This window comes from Primulina huaijiensis, chromosome 14 (genome assembly GCF_012295235.1).
Source record: "Primulina huaijiensis isolate GDHJ02 chromosome 14, ASM1229523v2, whole genome shotgun sequence".
NCBI lineage: Eukaryota > Viridiplantae > Streptophyta > Magnoliopsida > Lamiales > Gesneriaceae > Primulina > Primulina huaijiensis.
Window position 1 is genome coordinate 17,094,995 of NC_133319.1, and position 15,866 is coordinate 17,110,860.

The 15,866-nt window shown below is 36.4% G+C and overlaps 1 protein-coding gene across 1 annotated transcript; it reads right to left on the reverse strand.

Annotated features, from left to right (window-relative positions):
- Window positions 1-10,280: 10,280 nt before the first annotated feature.
- LOC140956835 (U-box domain-containing protein 35-like) lies at window positions 10,281-13,623 on the reverse strand. The gene is made up of 8 exons (XM_073413717.1): window positions 13,339-13,623; window positions 13,065-13,156; window positions 12,815-12,936; window positions 12,548-12,730; window positions 11,950-12,475; window positions 11,762-11,860; window positions 11,263-11,685; window positions 10,281-11,176 (listed from the first exon to the last, which is right to left on the reverse strand). The coding sequence occupies exons 1-8, from the start codon at window positions 13,511-13,513 to the stop codon at window positions 10,484-10,486; spliced, it is 2,313 nt and encodes a 770-aa protein (XP_073269818.1). The 5' UTR covers window positions 13,514-13,623; the 3' UTR covers window positions 10,281-10,483.
- Between the last annotated feature and the right edge of the window lie 2,243 nt (window positions 13,624-15,866).

Here is a 15,866-nt window from a genome sequence, read left to right on the forward strand (position 1 = left end):
CTGAAAAAGAGATCAAAGAAGATGAGTTAAGACCCGTTTTGGGCATGGTGATTCACGAGAACATTAATTTAAGTTTACATTTTATTTAATTTGTAAAATGTTCATCATTATTTCTATTGTTTAAGTTATTCTGTTATAAAGACCATGTTATTTCTTTAGAATTTATGATATAAACTGGTTTCGATTTATAATGTACCACAAGACTTGTTGTTTTCGATTGCATGATTGCAAAAAAACGTTGGTGTCGATTACCACCGGTCTCAGAGCATGAAACGTCCACTATTTTTGAACTTTAAAATCCTACTAATTTTTTTTCTTATATAAATTTCTAAAATTGCAATTTAAAATACTCAAAATTTCCAAACTCCAAATTAATTTAACATTTAAAATCTCAAGTGCATAAAATCCCTAAATCGTCTATTAACAAAAATCATACGTCAACCTTTAACATGATCAAAACTAACTTCAAAATAAAGCATAAAAATCTTTAAATAAATCATTCTCAAAATATTTATTTCAAAACTTTAACTATCAAGCTAATGCGAAAAATAATTGTCTCTCGGGAGTGTACAGTCAGACTCGATCCACTCAAGCGTCAGCGCTTCCCTCAATATCATCCTCACCTGCAACCATCCAAACTTAGTGAGTCTAATGACTCAGTACGTTCTAACCATATGTAACAAATAATACATATACAACCACATGCATAAAATCATACTTTTATTTAAAATAAGCTTATAATCCTAAATCATTTAATCGTAAAGCTTTCCATCACCATATATCATTTTGGGTAAAGTTTGATCCTTGAAAGTGACCAGCTGTATTATGTGATCTATTGATCAGTCTTAGCTCACCATTGCGCATGGGGACGGGCACTAGGCACCGTCGTAAAATGAAAATATGATCGTTGGGCTTCCTCTGTGGTCTTCTCCCGTAAACAGGCCTCTGGGGCCTTCTCTCTCACGATATTCCCAATCATTATATATCATATCCAATTTGTCACAGTCAATTCACATCTTTCAAAATATTTTTCTTTCATTTTTTATTCATAACATATCGTGTCTTTTCCAACTTCGTAAAATAGCATTTTAACAGTAAAAATCGTACAGCTTAAACATGCAACATAAAATTCCATATTTTCATCATAAAGTTTTAAAATATCATTTAGCATGTATTATGATTCTTCGGGACACTGCCAAACCTTTCGTACTACCAGGGACGTAAAATGAACATTTCGCCCTTGGATGCTAAAATTCTCGATTTTTGATTTTTTCTTGCTTTTATCGACTCAAGCCTATCCAAACCATAATATAAGCTTAAAAGTAATTTCTTATATTTTTCTTACACGTAAACCCGAGTCTTTCGATTTATTTACTTAATTACTAAATCGTGAAGCGTTTTAATCACGAATAAATTCAAAACTTAATATTTCCTTCCCAAACTTTAAACATAAACTTTTCATCCCTAGGCTCCCCCCGTGAGCCACCAACACACCCCGTGAGCCATGGTTCGAGCCACTTCCTCTAGTCCTTGCAAATTTCGAACCCTAAACACTACATCAAGCCACGACTCACAAACACCGAGCCACCCTTAAGCCACCTAGGACCAGACCCTCACCAGTACCTCATGGACCCTTCATGACCTAGCCTAGCCCAGCGCACCAGCCCCTAGTCCCAAATCCTAGCCGCACACTCCCTAGTCTTCCCTAGTCCAGATTGTACCTAGCCCTACCTGGAACCTTCCTGTACCAACCCTAGCCCGCGCACCGAGTCCTATAGCCCTGTTGCAAGCCGCGCGCATCTCTCCCCATGCTGAGAACCCTAGCGCCTATTGTTTCCTTGTGCTCTCTAGAGTTCAGTCATGCTGGGACTCTTTCTAGCCACGTCCCTAGGCAGGCCTAGTGCGTCTCCTCCCTAGCCATGCCACCTTTTTAGAAAACCCTAGGTTCTTCCTCCTACCCATGCACAGCCCTTCCATGCTCATCCAGCCCTCATGTAGTCCCTTAAACGACAATTTTCCTAGCCCTTAAACATCTTATATAGGCAGTGTGTCCCTTAGAATTTATAACGTATTTAAAGCAAGCGTAAGATCATCAAAAACGTTGAAAATAATCATCCAAACGATAAATGATTTGTACTCAAATAATTTTCATGCTAAAATACATCAATCGTGCATAATATGATTTGAATGGTGCATAAATAAAGATTAGGAGCTTGTTTTTGCGTTTAAAATGCTCGAATATTCGATCCTTGGCGTGGATTGCGAAGGGAGACGAACGGACGACGAAAGACCTTGAAATTTCTCTTGAAATTCTCGAAAACTTTTGCGTGTTTGTGATTTGTGAAGGACGGTTGAATGGGAGTCTCAAGACCCTAGGATTCCTTTTTGATATTTTCGAAATTTACATGTATAATGGGTTAGGGTTTTGGTATTTTAGTTTAGGAATAATTGGGCCATTCAATCAAAGATAAATTAGGCCCAATGATACTATTTTAATTGTAAAATAAAAGTTTACAAATTTTTTTTTCAAAAATAATAATATTTGGGCTTTTAAAAGTCTTTCGTTTGACAAAAACCGACTTCACGGATAAAATTGATATCGTCTCGTAAAATAATTTGAGCTCCAGCATTTTTAGAAAATTTTATCATATATAATCATAATATTAAGCCTCAAAAATATTTATCGAAAAATGTTTTATCTTTGTCGTCCCCGATCTTCTTTCTCCAACCTATTATCGAATATTCAGATAAAATCTTCAGTTTTCATTAATTCATGCAATTAGACCTTGAATCATATACTAAGTATCATTCAAGCATTTAAAATCAATTAAATAAATCAATTAAGCAATTTAAGTCATTTGTATGCATGCACTTTACTTTGACTTTTGGACGTTACAGAGCGTGACATTTAAGTGGTATCATAGTCCGTCAGGTTCATAATCCATTTGGGGCAAAATGTTTACAAAATAGGTCAAATTTTGGTCAATACCAATGCAACCTCCTCCGAGACAGCCCAACGAGTCAAAATCACCACTTCGTCATGAGGTAGGGGCCGAAAACGCAATAATCCTTCGTTTAGTTATCCAAAATCGCGTTTTTGCCATTTTAGGAAAATTCCGTAGAGCCTATAACTTTTCGTATGAAATTTCGAATTCGATTCCGTCGACTCTTCTGGAATCCTCTCGACATATGCTTCGAATTCATATGTCTATCTCCAAGCTTTCTATTTTCGTAAAATTTTCGAAAAATATATATCTCAGTGCTTGATGTCTTCTGTTCTATGTAATTGAACTTATTCGGAGGCCTTTTCACTTTTTCTTCTGATTTTAGGAAATGGCTCCATCAACTCTCTTACGACCTCGCACTCGGGCACAGGCTGCTATCCGTTTAAAGGAGCTAGACCTCAAGTACCAAAGGGGACTAATCAAGCGCCTTAGAACCCAATTAGAGGAGCATGGGCAAGAATGTGAACACTGGCCGCATCCAAGGCAGAACAACTTGAACGGCTGAACAAGACGATCCACTAGTTTGAAAAATTGAGAGGTGACAAATGGCCTTGAGAGACGCATAGAGACCAGTAAGTACCTATGTAACGCCCCGAAAATCTGAAGGTCCAAGTGAACCACATGCATGCAAGTTATTAAATTTCTTTGGTATTTTATTAAATTTTTTAAAAGCATTAAATGCTTGTTTATTTTATTAAATTGTGTTTAATTATTTTTATGTATTTTATGCATAATTATTTCATGATAGAATTTATTTAATGAAATTTTAAAAGTTCATGCATTAAGGTTTTTAGATGCAATTCACGCTTGAACGAGGAACGGAGATCGGAGAATTTTCAGAAAAATTATTTTATAACACGATTTATTTTATAAATTAATTTGTAGCGTTTTTAAGTGTATTTTTCAAAAATGCGAATTTTTGAATATTTTTACCCGCTGGGTCTTCATTTTTATCGGTATGTAAATTTTATCGAATCGGGGGTCGTATTAATGGTTCGGCTAATATTTTCAAAATCTTTCCAACACGAAATATTTTTCGGGAGTGTGTTTAGATTTATCGAGCCTATTTTTAAAGCCTATTGAGCTTAAATGTTTTTAAACTTTGATTAACATTTAGGGCCCATTAATTTATTTAATCCTAAACCTTATATTTAGTACCTAAGCATTTCTCTAAGCTCCCACTAAACCTAATTACGTCTCAACAGCCGCCCACCTCCCCCACTCACAATCCCTCTCGTGAAGTGCTGCTGCAACTTGTCGGTGACACCATTTCTTTTCATTTCAAGCAAAAAGCTTTCCCCTTCGGCTGGTTCCTCCATCGTTCTTCCAAAAACAAACATCAAGGCACGTTTGTATATTCCTTCTCTCATCATGCAATCCAATAATAAGCCGTAATATGTGTGTTTGTATGCAAAAGTTTCGATCTGTTTGTAGCATGCACATTTGAATTATTTTGGCACGAAACTTTGCTCATTTTAGCTTTCAACTCACGTTTTCTGTCTTGTATCGCGAGGGGGGCTGCTATATTAAGTGGTCAAGGGCCTGTGCAGATCAGGAGTGTGAGGTGTAGGCTGTGGAGTGTGTAGATGATCGGGTTTGGCTGTGATCGAGAGGGGCTGTGCAGATCGGGAGCCTTTGGCGTAAGGGTTCGGTCCGTCGTTTCTCTACACCAGTAGCGCGAGGGCCTTCTCCAGCCTTGGAACAGACCCTGGTGGGTCTGAGTCAGGGTCTGGAATGGCCCGAGCCATGGTGGAAAGGAGGGAACAAACAATAGAGCTAGGGGTGATGGGTTAGCCGCGGTGAGAGCATCTTTGTGGGTTCTCGGTTTCTAGCGGTTAGAGGCTTGCATGGGGCTTGTGGCGTGGGTGTGGTATGTCCATTGGGGATTGATCTTGGTCCCTAGTAAGTTGGTTCATGACTGGTACGAGGAGTTCAGCTTGAGGCGTGAGTTTTTGGGAGGAATGTGTGCTTGAGGTGGTGAGTTAATATAGGACCGAAAATGTTGGCATGTTCTGGAATTTTAGCCGTGGGTCTGGGGAGCCTAATGACATTTTTTAGGACCTATTAAGTGTTTTTATGATATGGTAAAAGTTGTAGAAGATTTGGGGAAATTTTGGATCGATTCGGATTAAAATCGAAACCCCGATCCGAGTTTTAAAACGAATTAGATAAGCGGTGATTTTGGCTCGAGTTTACGCTTAGGAATGCCTTTAAAAATATTTTGGGATATTTTAAAGAGTTTGGTAAGCTTCGGGTCGATTTTAGAGGTCCAGGGATGAAACGATAATTTTCGGGTTTCCAGGGGCAAAATGGTCATTTTGCACCCAGGGTGAGATTTTAGTCCTGGCAGCGCCCTAAGCACAAATTTATGATATTTTAAATGTTTATGCATAATGTTTACGATTTTTACAATATTATGATAAATACGTTGCATGATTGGTTTAAAAGAGAAAGTTACGCATATGCATGTTTTTATTAAGTGATGAAAATGATGATATTTTTGAAGGAGGTGATTTGGTTGTGACTGAAGATGTATATGTATACGATGACATGAGATATGATGAGCTGAGGCCCGGGCTCAGTGGGCAGGTAATGCTGTCGTTGATGTCCCCTGCAGCCGGGTACCACGGTTTTTATAGATGGATCCATCGATAGAGCTGATACGAAAGTCACAACTAATGAACTGAATTCAATTAAAAGAAAATGTTTAAGTTTATGTTGATTACGATGAGTTGTTTTGACACGTATATGATGACTTGAGATGACATGATTTGACACGTTATGATTTTCCACGACACGTTTACGTTACGCTTTTAAGTTCATGAAAGTTATGTTGAGTATGATATTTTTCACTGCTGTGTGCCTGTATATGTACTTGTTGTTACTGGTACAGGTGTGTTGAGTCTTTAGACTCACTAGGCGTGTGTGATACAGGTGAGTTCGATGCTGAGGAGACTGGGTGTGCTGAACTCTGAGTAGGCAGCTCTGGTGCGGTGACATGACCCGAGGACCGCACGGTTTTTCCGCACATTTAGTTATGAGTTTTTGAGAGGAGTTAAACATTTTTATACGTTGGTGGTAATACGATTTTTACTAGTTCATGATGTTTACGTAAATTTTTGGAGGATGTTGGTTATTTCAAAAACTGCGNTTTTCGTATTTTAATAACGAGTAGACGTTTCAACCTAGAAGAGAGACTGTGTAAAGACATGGAGCGATACAGCACAAAATTGAACGAGGAGAAGCAAAAGAATGATTGAGGGAATCCTGTAATGCAATGAATAATATTTCGGACGTCACCCACCACTTGATCAAACAATCTGAGGCGCTCAGGAACCAGAATCAGCACTCTTGTCAATTGCTCAATGAGGCTTATGCAGAGATACAAGGACTGAAGACACAGGTGGCATAACTCACAAGAGAAAATACCCAGCTCATGCAGTTGATTGAGCAGATGCAGGGAAGAAGAGTCTGAGGATGAAGACCATGAAGAGATAGAAGCGGAACTCATAGAAGCAGCCATAAATGGAGAGATAGTGGAGCAGGGTGTCATTGTTGTTTGCACTTTTATTACTAGGAGTTTCCAGCTACTTGATGCCTGTTGTCAAATCTGATGTTTCAACTCCTTGATGTCGGTTTGAGTCCATAAACAGATCTATGAAGTTTGCATATTTTATGCTCACTTCCTATTGATGTGAATCCTTAAGGTTGAGACATCTAAATCTCTTCCTTACCCATTAAAGAACGATGTCTTCACGCCCATCTGTCATATTTCATAGTCATACCATGCTGTTATGACTAACAGTATCCTAATGGACTAGAACATCACGACTGGAGAAAATGTTTCTTCATAATCAACACACTGCCTTTGAGTGTATCTTTTTGCTATCAATCTCACCTTGAAGGTCACCACCTCCCATCTGCTCCAAGTTTTTTTTTTTTGTAAATATATTTACATCCTATGAGAACAAGTCTCTCGAGTGGATCTACCAAAGACTATACTTGTTTCGAATACACAGAGTTCATCTCGAAGAGCATGGCTTAAAATAATTTAGATGAATCGGCATCCGATAGTGCTCCTCTAAACTTTCTTGGATCATATCCAAGAATGGGCTCACCTTGGCCCTCGTCAAGAAGCATGTTCATCTTATTAGGCGGCCTTGAGACATTTTTGGATCTCTTAGGAGCTTGTGTTTCTTCGATTGGCTGTTGGGGTGTGTGTTCTACTATTTCTGTAGTGGGTTATTCCTGAATCTCATCGAATTCTATCATCCTTTTTTTCTATCAAATAGAAACTCTTTCTCTAAGAAGGTGACATTCCTTGAAACTAATACCTTTATTTCATTGGAAACATAGAAGTAATAGCCAACAATGTTATTTGGATATTCCACAAAGTAGCACAAATTGACTCTGCTGTCTAATTTGTCTCTCACTTCTTGCTTCACGTAAACATAACATCCCTATATTCTTAAGTAAAAATATTTGCTGGATTTCTCATCCACATCTCATATGGAGTTTTATTCTTTCTATGGACTTGGTTCAAAAACTTTGCTGTTGTTTGAAGCACAAATCACCAAAGGAATGACGACAATTCAATGAATCCCATTATAGATCGAGCCATGTCTATCAATGTTCGATCACGACGTTCTGACACACCATTCAACTGGGGTGTGGAAAGTGGAGTCCACTGTGAGAGAATATCACTCTTTAAGGTAGTCTTGAAACTCAATACTCAAGTATTATTCATCTCGATCTGATCGAAGTGTTTTAATACTCTTTCCTAACTGTTTTCAATTTCTGCTCTGAATTCTTCGAACTTTTCATAAGCTTCAGACTTGTATTTCATTAAATACACGTACGTAAACCTCGAATGGTCATCAATAAAAGTAATGAAGTAGGATTGGCCATATTTCGTGCGAACACTTAGCGGACCACACACATCTGTATGGTTCAAATCCAACATATCATGTGCATGTTCCACTTTCCTTAGTAAAAGGGCTTTGGTCATCTTTCTTTTCAGACAGGACTCACATGTTTCTAGAGAGTTTATGTCTGACGAATCAAACATGTCTTCTCCCACTAGCTTGTACATCATTCTTTGAGAAATATGTCATTGCCTAGCTTGCCACAAGTGTGCTTGATTTAGACTATCTTGTTTTCTTTTGTTTGTTATTGTTGAAATAATGTTTACTTGGACATTCACTTATCATCGTCAAAACATTTCTGGCTCAGATAATTCCTTATGTCCAGACTTCTTGCAGTTAAACAAGCCTATTCAGCCTTCACCCGGCCCATACTTTAGATATTATTATCCTCTTGTTGGTATATAATTATATAATCTATTAGAGGAAAAATGATAATGTTTAATTAATTTAATTTTTTTAATATCTTAAATTTTAAAATAATTATTAATTCGACAAATTTAGTAATATTTTAATATGATTTATAGTTTTACTAATATTATAACTAATTTATTATTATTATATTATTTTTTTTATCATAATATTATAATTTTTACTAATCGTTATTTAATATTTAAATTTTCTTGATTATCACAATAAATGAATATTTATATTAATATTTAATTTAATTTAATTTCTATAATATTAATTGATTTTTTTAGATGTTTCTGGAAATTAAAATTAGTGATATTAAATAATATAATATTTTAATTTTATTTATAATTTTTTTAAATAAATAAATTAATTCTAGATATTTATTTATCTATTCAATCATTTTAACAATATATTATTAACTAAAATACGATGATAATATTTTAATAATCATAATATAATTAATAAAAATAATCAAGTAATTTAAAATCATATCAAACATTATATAATTTATCACATTATGTTATTTATTTTTGTCTTTCATTTTATAATCACTCTAGTTATATATCATTTATTTATCCTATCATATAAATCAAACGAGGGCTAAAGTTATTGTTTTATCATCTCAAACAAATACAAGTATATAACACAATCATATTTAATTAAATTTACATTAAAATTTAATATGTGTATTGTGCAAATGATAGTAATAATATCATTAGAATAACTAAATATATGACGTGTCGTCATACTGTCATTGTTAAAATCATAAATTATTACTCGAAATTTATAGTAAAATCATCTTTTTACGAAAATAAAATTGCACGTGACATTCTCGAATACAATTTCTCAAAATATTTTTCAAAAACACTCAAAATTACTACCAATTTACTGTTTAATTTGTTTTAGTTCTATGGTCTCTTCGTTTCTGAAGAGAAAAATATTTTTCTAATAATTTCTTAATTTAATTTAATTTTCTAATATTATCTTTTCCTTGTTGATTTGATTGTGTATGATATTTGATAAAATTTTGTCTTTCTAGATAATGTGATAAATATGATAAGATCTTTCTAGATATGGTATTTATGATAATAATTTGTATGATATGATATCTTATTCTTAATAGAATTCTTGTTTACCATATCTTGTAGGTTTCTTTGTGAAGATAAACTCTATGAGAGAGAATGTCTATAAATAAGAGAAACAAAGACATTGTTGAAAGTCTCTCTCTCGGTCTCTCGTGCACGCTCTCTCTCAGATTAATCATTCATGCACTTTGCACGACACAAACTTTTCATAGAAAATTAATTACAAAGTCGTTGTTGATCCAAGAAGAGCTTGAGGATTCCGATTTGCACTCTTCACCTAGAAGTTTTCGTGGCTGCTTATTGATGCATTGCCGCACGTCTTGAATTTCAGAGAAAATATTCTGCAAAGACGTTGTTATTTTGAAGTGTGTTGTTTCACGTGTTGCCGTGATTGTTGGAGACATCTCAGACAACACGAGTGCAAGTGTTGGCTGAAGATTAGGTTTTGTTGCTCCAGTTTTTGGCTTCACACTTTTGCTTTCTTAATTGCGTTTTAGTGTTGTTCTTTGTTTTAGAAAGCATTTTATTTTCTCAACTTGTTGAGGAAATTGATTTTCGTTAAAATCACTAGTGATTGGTTTTTGTAAACGTTTTGGTTTTTTAGTGATTAATATTTGCCCTGAGGTACTTGTGCAAATTTAATCTTGTCCATCTATTAATTTAAAATCAATTTGTGTTACAAACTTTAATATTCCGTTACATGTTGTCTTAAATGTTGAAACATTTGACACAATACTTAATTCTGATAAAACACAAATTTATAATTTACACTACTGAATTTAATTATAAGATTATTAAATCCAATCCACAAATAACAAATTAATGTATGTATTTCGTACCATGGACGATGTTAATTTCCAAGTCATGTTCAGCAAGGTTTAATTTTCAATAGTCCAAATGAAAAATTACCTGTCAAGTGATAAAATATTGGACCAAAACTTCTGGCTTGAAAACTTTGATCATTTTAATAACTTTAACTTATAAAATATGGACATGATCGCTCGCATGTATATGAGTTTGAGCCTGTGACTCAACGAAAATAAATCTGCCTTCAGTGTCAAATGTCATGTTCCAGGTCTCTTAGTCTTTCCAATTCCGGCAATATCACCGAATCCAGCTCAGGCCGGTCCCTTCTCCTCAGTTCACAGCATTTCAAAGCCAGTTCTGCAAACTTAAGTGCCTCCTCAACAGGCCAATCTTTCACGCTTGGATCAAGTATTTCGGCAAATTGCCCCGTCTGGATCGCTCTCTCGACATGGTGCGTCAGACCCATTGCTTGCCTGGCAGTAATGATTTGCAGCAACAGGATTCCAAGTGAGTAGATGTCTGACTTGGTACCCAACATCCCGGTTTGTTGGTACTCCGGATCAATGTAACAGAAAGTGCCTGCTGCTGCTGTCGCGTGATATTGAGTGCCACTTTCAGATGAAGATGCTTGAACCATCCTGGAAAGGCCCACGTCGCTGATCTTGCTAACGTAATTCTTGTCCAAGAGAATGTTGGCTGGTTTGAGGTCGCGATGCACAAGCGGCTCTGGTCTTGTGTTGTGAAGAAAGTTGAGTGCAATGGCGACTTCCGCGGCTATCCTGAAACGGACTCCCCAGGACAAAGGTCGCGTGCCGTTTTTGCGGTAAAGCCTGTCTTCTAAATTTCCATTTTCCATGTATTCATACACGAGGCAACCATACTCGGGACAGGCACCTAAAAGGATCACCATGTGCGGATGTCTCATTCGGCTCAAAACATCGACCTGCATGCACCATATGTTTGTTTCATATAACACAAACGTATTAGATTAGATTTTGGTCTTATACATTTCTTTCGAGTTTACCTTACCTCTCTTTGGAATTGCTTATGGCCTTGTGATACATCCGGTTTCAGAATCTTAACGGCCACCCGTGTGTGATCGAGAAAACCACTGTAAACAGGTCCATATCCACCTTCGCCGATTTTACATGAACTAGAGAAGTCATTAGTTGCAACTTCTATTTCGTTGATCGTGTACCTCCTATATCTACTCACACCGCATGCCAATATCACCCTCTGCTTCTCTTCAGCCTCGTGTTTGAACTTGGTTTCTGCATGCCTTCTCTTCTCAAACTCGACTTCTGCCAACTGTTGAGCCTTAGTCACCTCCATAACTGCAGCACTGCACTTTTGCTCCTCTCTTTCCACTATAGCTAATGCCCATTTTTGCACATTATTGGCACCTTCCGAGTTACCAGCCTCCTCTAATTTCCATTGGTCTATCTCTCTAACCTGAAACAACATAATGTGCTCAACTGTTGATCAAGAAAATATTTTAACAGCGTTGTAAAATTTGTAAAAGATATACCTTCTCCCTAGCAATTGCAGCTTCTTTACAAGCTGCATTGTACATTTTTGTGATCTGCATTAACTCTAGTTTCAATCTCCTCAATTCAACCTCCATTCCCTGCAATATCCATTGAGAAACCATGATTAATCAACATGCTGAAGTTATCATGTTCAGAGTCCTGCTAGTAAAATAATTTATTAACATACTGCTTCTTTAGAGGAGTTAATAGAACTCCTGGACGTGTTTGATATCCGGGGATGATCTATGAACTCAATGGAGCCATCAGACAGTATACTGTGCACTTCAGATTGGTAGCTCGAGCCACAAGAGGCGCGATGCAAATTATCTTTTGTTTGAATCAGAAGATTATTGTTGAGTACATAATTCTTGCTGTTAGAAACCTGTTTATTAACTGGTAAAGCATTGGCGTGACAAAATTCACTGATGAATCCCATGGAATCCAGCGGTGAGCTGCTGCTGCTACCAAAGGGCGTATATTCAAAGCTTGAAGCTGCTGAATTCCCAGGAATAGGATTCTTACAGCCGCATCGCCCTTCCCAAGTGGCCATATGCAGTAACTCGTTGCTGCACTGTGAGCTTTGAGATGAAGAAGTCTTGCTGCTAAAAGGTGGCCTAATCCATGGTGCCATGGGGTGATATTCCACGATGTTAGTCGATGAATTTAGAGGCGATACCTTCTCAGAGCAAGCAGCAGTTCTCCAACTTCCTAATCTAAAGGTTAAAATGATATCAATAACCAGGTTAATAATCATGAGACGGACTTTGCTGGATTTCTCTACTAACCGATGAAATTCAGGGGAGAATGAAGTGTCCGAAGCGCCATCAATAGTTGCAGAGGTGGGTACGGTGAGTTCGGTAGCAGATTTAATTTTCAGGGATTTTCCTCCCTTGGATATTACATAAACTGAACAATAATCAGGTGCAGATTTCGCTACACAGCTTGGAACATCAGCATTTCTAAATGCCCTGATAATACCGGAGAACAAGAGATCGTTGTAAGCAAAAACTGAGACATGCATTGTAAGACCATAGCTGGTATTATCTATTTACCGTGATATGGCATTTCGGGTTGAAGCACCAAGTAGAATGGTGGTGATGAAGTTAGCTTTGATGTACTCACAAAGGGCATTCGCAATGTCAAGGTCATGGATTATCACATCCTTCACACGGACCTGTTGGATTCATGGAAATCATCAAAGGTTTGAGGACACACACAAACACACACACAGATATATATATATAGGGCACGTCAACGTCCCACAGCTTGCATAATTCATGGAAATGCATATGATCTTATTACCCCTTTTCGCCCACAAAAGCCGCGATGAGGAAGGAACATTTGATGGATTTCAGATTGAGTAGGTGCATGGCTTTGTTTTGGGACAGCATTCTCTGCGAAAAAACGTGGAGCATGAGTCAAAGTACTTGAATTTTTGGAGTTTATAAGCAGGGCGAATAAATTAGTTTCCTTCAAATTTTGTGATAATTTTACAATTATCATTGAAGTACATCATCGGAATTGTACAAGGATACTTCTGGAATGCAAATAGACGACAAGGAAAAAGATCACTGACGAGAATACAAATCTGGTTGAGCCGTGCTTATAACATGTACGAGGATAATTCGATTATCCTTCAACCTTAAATTCTCGACGGCCCATTTGACGGCGAATTGGCTGTTCTTGTTTCTGTCTATTGCCACGACCGGGATAATCAACCCTTGATCTGAATTATTCTGCTCATTCGCCATGGCAATGTGTTTACGGCCATAACAGGGAGGGAGGCAGTGGCTGCTTGCCGCTATGGGAGCAGCTCAGCCATGCAACGGCGGAGGAATGGATTTTGCCGGCGAAAATAATGGGAATTGATATTGACTTTGACCCTTCTAAATTTGGGATTTAACTTCTTAAGTAGTTGCATGTATGCATGCATTCACGCTTAAGCCACAAGTATTTCGCCCACCTCTCTTTTTTCGTTCCAACTTTTTAGTTTATTTTATTTTACGTACAATAATTTTTTTTAGCATTATTTATATACAGAAAAAAAAATCTCATGCTAATGAATTCTTACAACCAAAATATTTTAAGTAGAAGCACTTTGATATATATACCGTGGCGGAGTCAGGAATACGATTCTAACCGAACTAAAATTTAAACTCTAAAGTCCTTTATTATTTTAAATTGATTTACCAGAGCTAATATCAAATTTATCCAAAATTATACAAAAATTTACGTATAAATTTTAAAAAAAAATTAGTTAGCCTAGGTGGCAAGGACTGTGGCTCCGCCACTATATATATATATATATATATATATATATACACATCAGCAAATTGAAAGTCAAAATCCGTCCGCTCTAAATTAATATATAAATTGTATATAGAACTCATCAATATAATGAAAACTGAAAATTTCCAAATTCAAAAATTTCACTAATTCATTTTTTGCAGCTGTCAGTTTTGTGAACTCTTTCACTAAAACAGGCAGTTCTTCTCTCCTCAGTTAATTAGTTGTTAAGCTAAATTTCACATCTTCCATTACATGGAATCAACTTATGTTCTTTATAAGCAATATGTTTGATCTCTATCAAATTACAGTCATCAAATTAAACGCCTTGAAATTGACTATGTCAACAGGGACACAGAATCCGAAACTTGCGTGACCCTTAATTGTTCAGGGATACAGCTAGTTGTGAGTTCCTAATTACTTCATTTTGATTCAAAATAACATTTATTCTTATTCGGGCTTACCCTAATTAATCTCATTATTTTCATCAACCCCTTGATAAAAAATGTCAGAAATCAAGTTTGATTGCACCCATTCGATCATGATAAGTGCATTTAATAGCATCGTCTCATGATCCCCTATGTAACCCTGATAGTGCCTGCAAGAACCTTAAGTTATATTTAGCGCACAGTACCGTGATGTCCACTCATTTTAAAATGCTACTTAAACCTTTTTTTTTAAAAGCTATGGCAGAAAATACACCCGCTCAAAAACATTTAAATAAGTTAAACAGGCGTTTTAAAAAGTCAAAACCTCTGAATAAAAATAACTGCATATAAAAATATTTAACATCCTCAAAACCCTATACTGTTGTTTAAAAGAATTCAAGCGTAACCTTCAAAAATCATGTTAAATCATCAACATAGTAAAAGATGAAATTGTATAAAACAAACAATGTTCATCCATGACTCATAAACATATAGTGCGGAAGAAAAGCAAGGTTCTCGGGTTTTCACGTGCACCCCCAACTCAGCCTACTCAGTCTTCAGCGCCTCCAGTCTCCACATCAATATGCTCACCTGCATCAAGCACACCTAGTGAGTCTAAAAACTCAACACACCTGAACCATTATAACAAGTACATATACATTACATGCAACAGTGAAAAGTACTGTAATCAACATATGTTTTATGATCTTAAAAACATGAACTTAAACATATCGTAACAAAGCATAACGAGTCAAAACATGTCTCAACATATCATCATATACGTGTTCGTTTTCTTTATTTGAATTTCGTTCATTAGTTGTGACTTTCGTATCATCGTATTAGTCGATGGATCCATCTACGTATAACCGCGGTACCCGACAACGGGGACATCAGCGACAGTTTACCCATCCACTGAACCTTGTCTTACATGTCATCGTATTATTGTATCATCATATTATTCACAACCAACTCCCTTCTTTCAAAAACATGTTATCGTATTCATCACTTATAAAAATCATGCATATACGTAAATTTTCTTAAAATCCAGCATGCAACGTATTTTTCATATTTCCACAAAAAGACATGTTCGTGATAGCATATACATTTAAAACATGTCAATTTGTGATCAGGGCATAACCAGGACTACTAACTCGACCCGAGTGCAAAATGACCATTTTGCCACTAGAAATCCTAAATGACCGTTTTACCGTTGGACCTCAAAATTTTGGCCCGAAGTTGACCAAACTCCTTAAAACACCTAAAACGTATTTATAATCATTTCCCGATGTAACCTCGAGCTAGTTTCATAACTTATACGATTCGTTTTAAAACTTGGACCAAGGTCTCGGTTTTAACTTGAATCAACCCAAAACTCAACCAAACTTTTCCC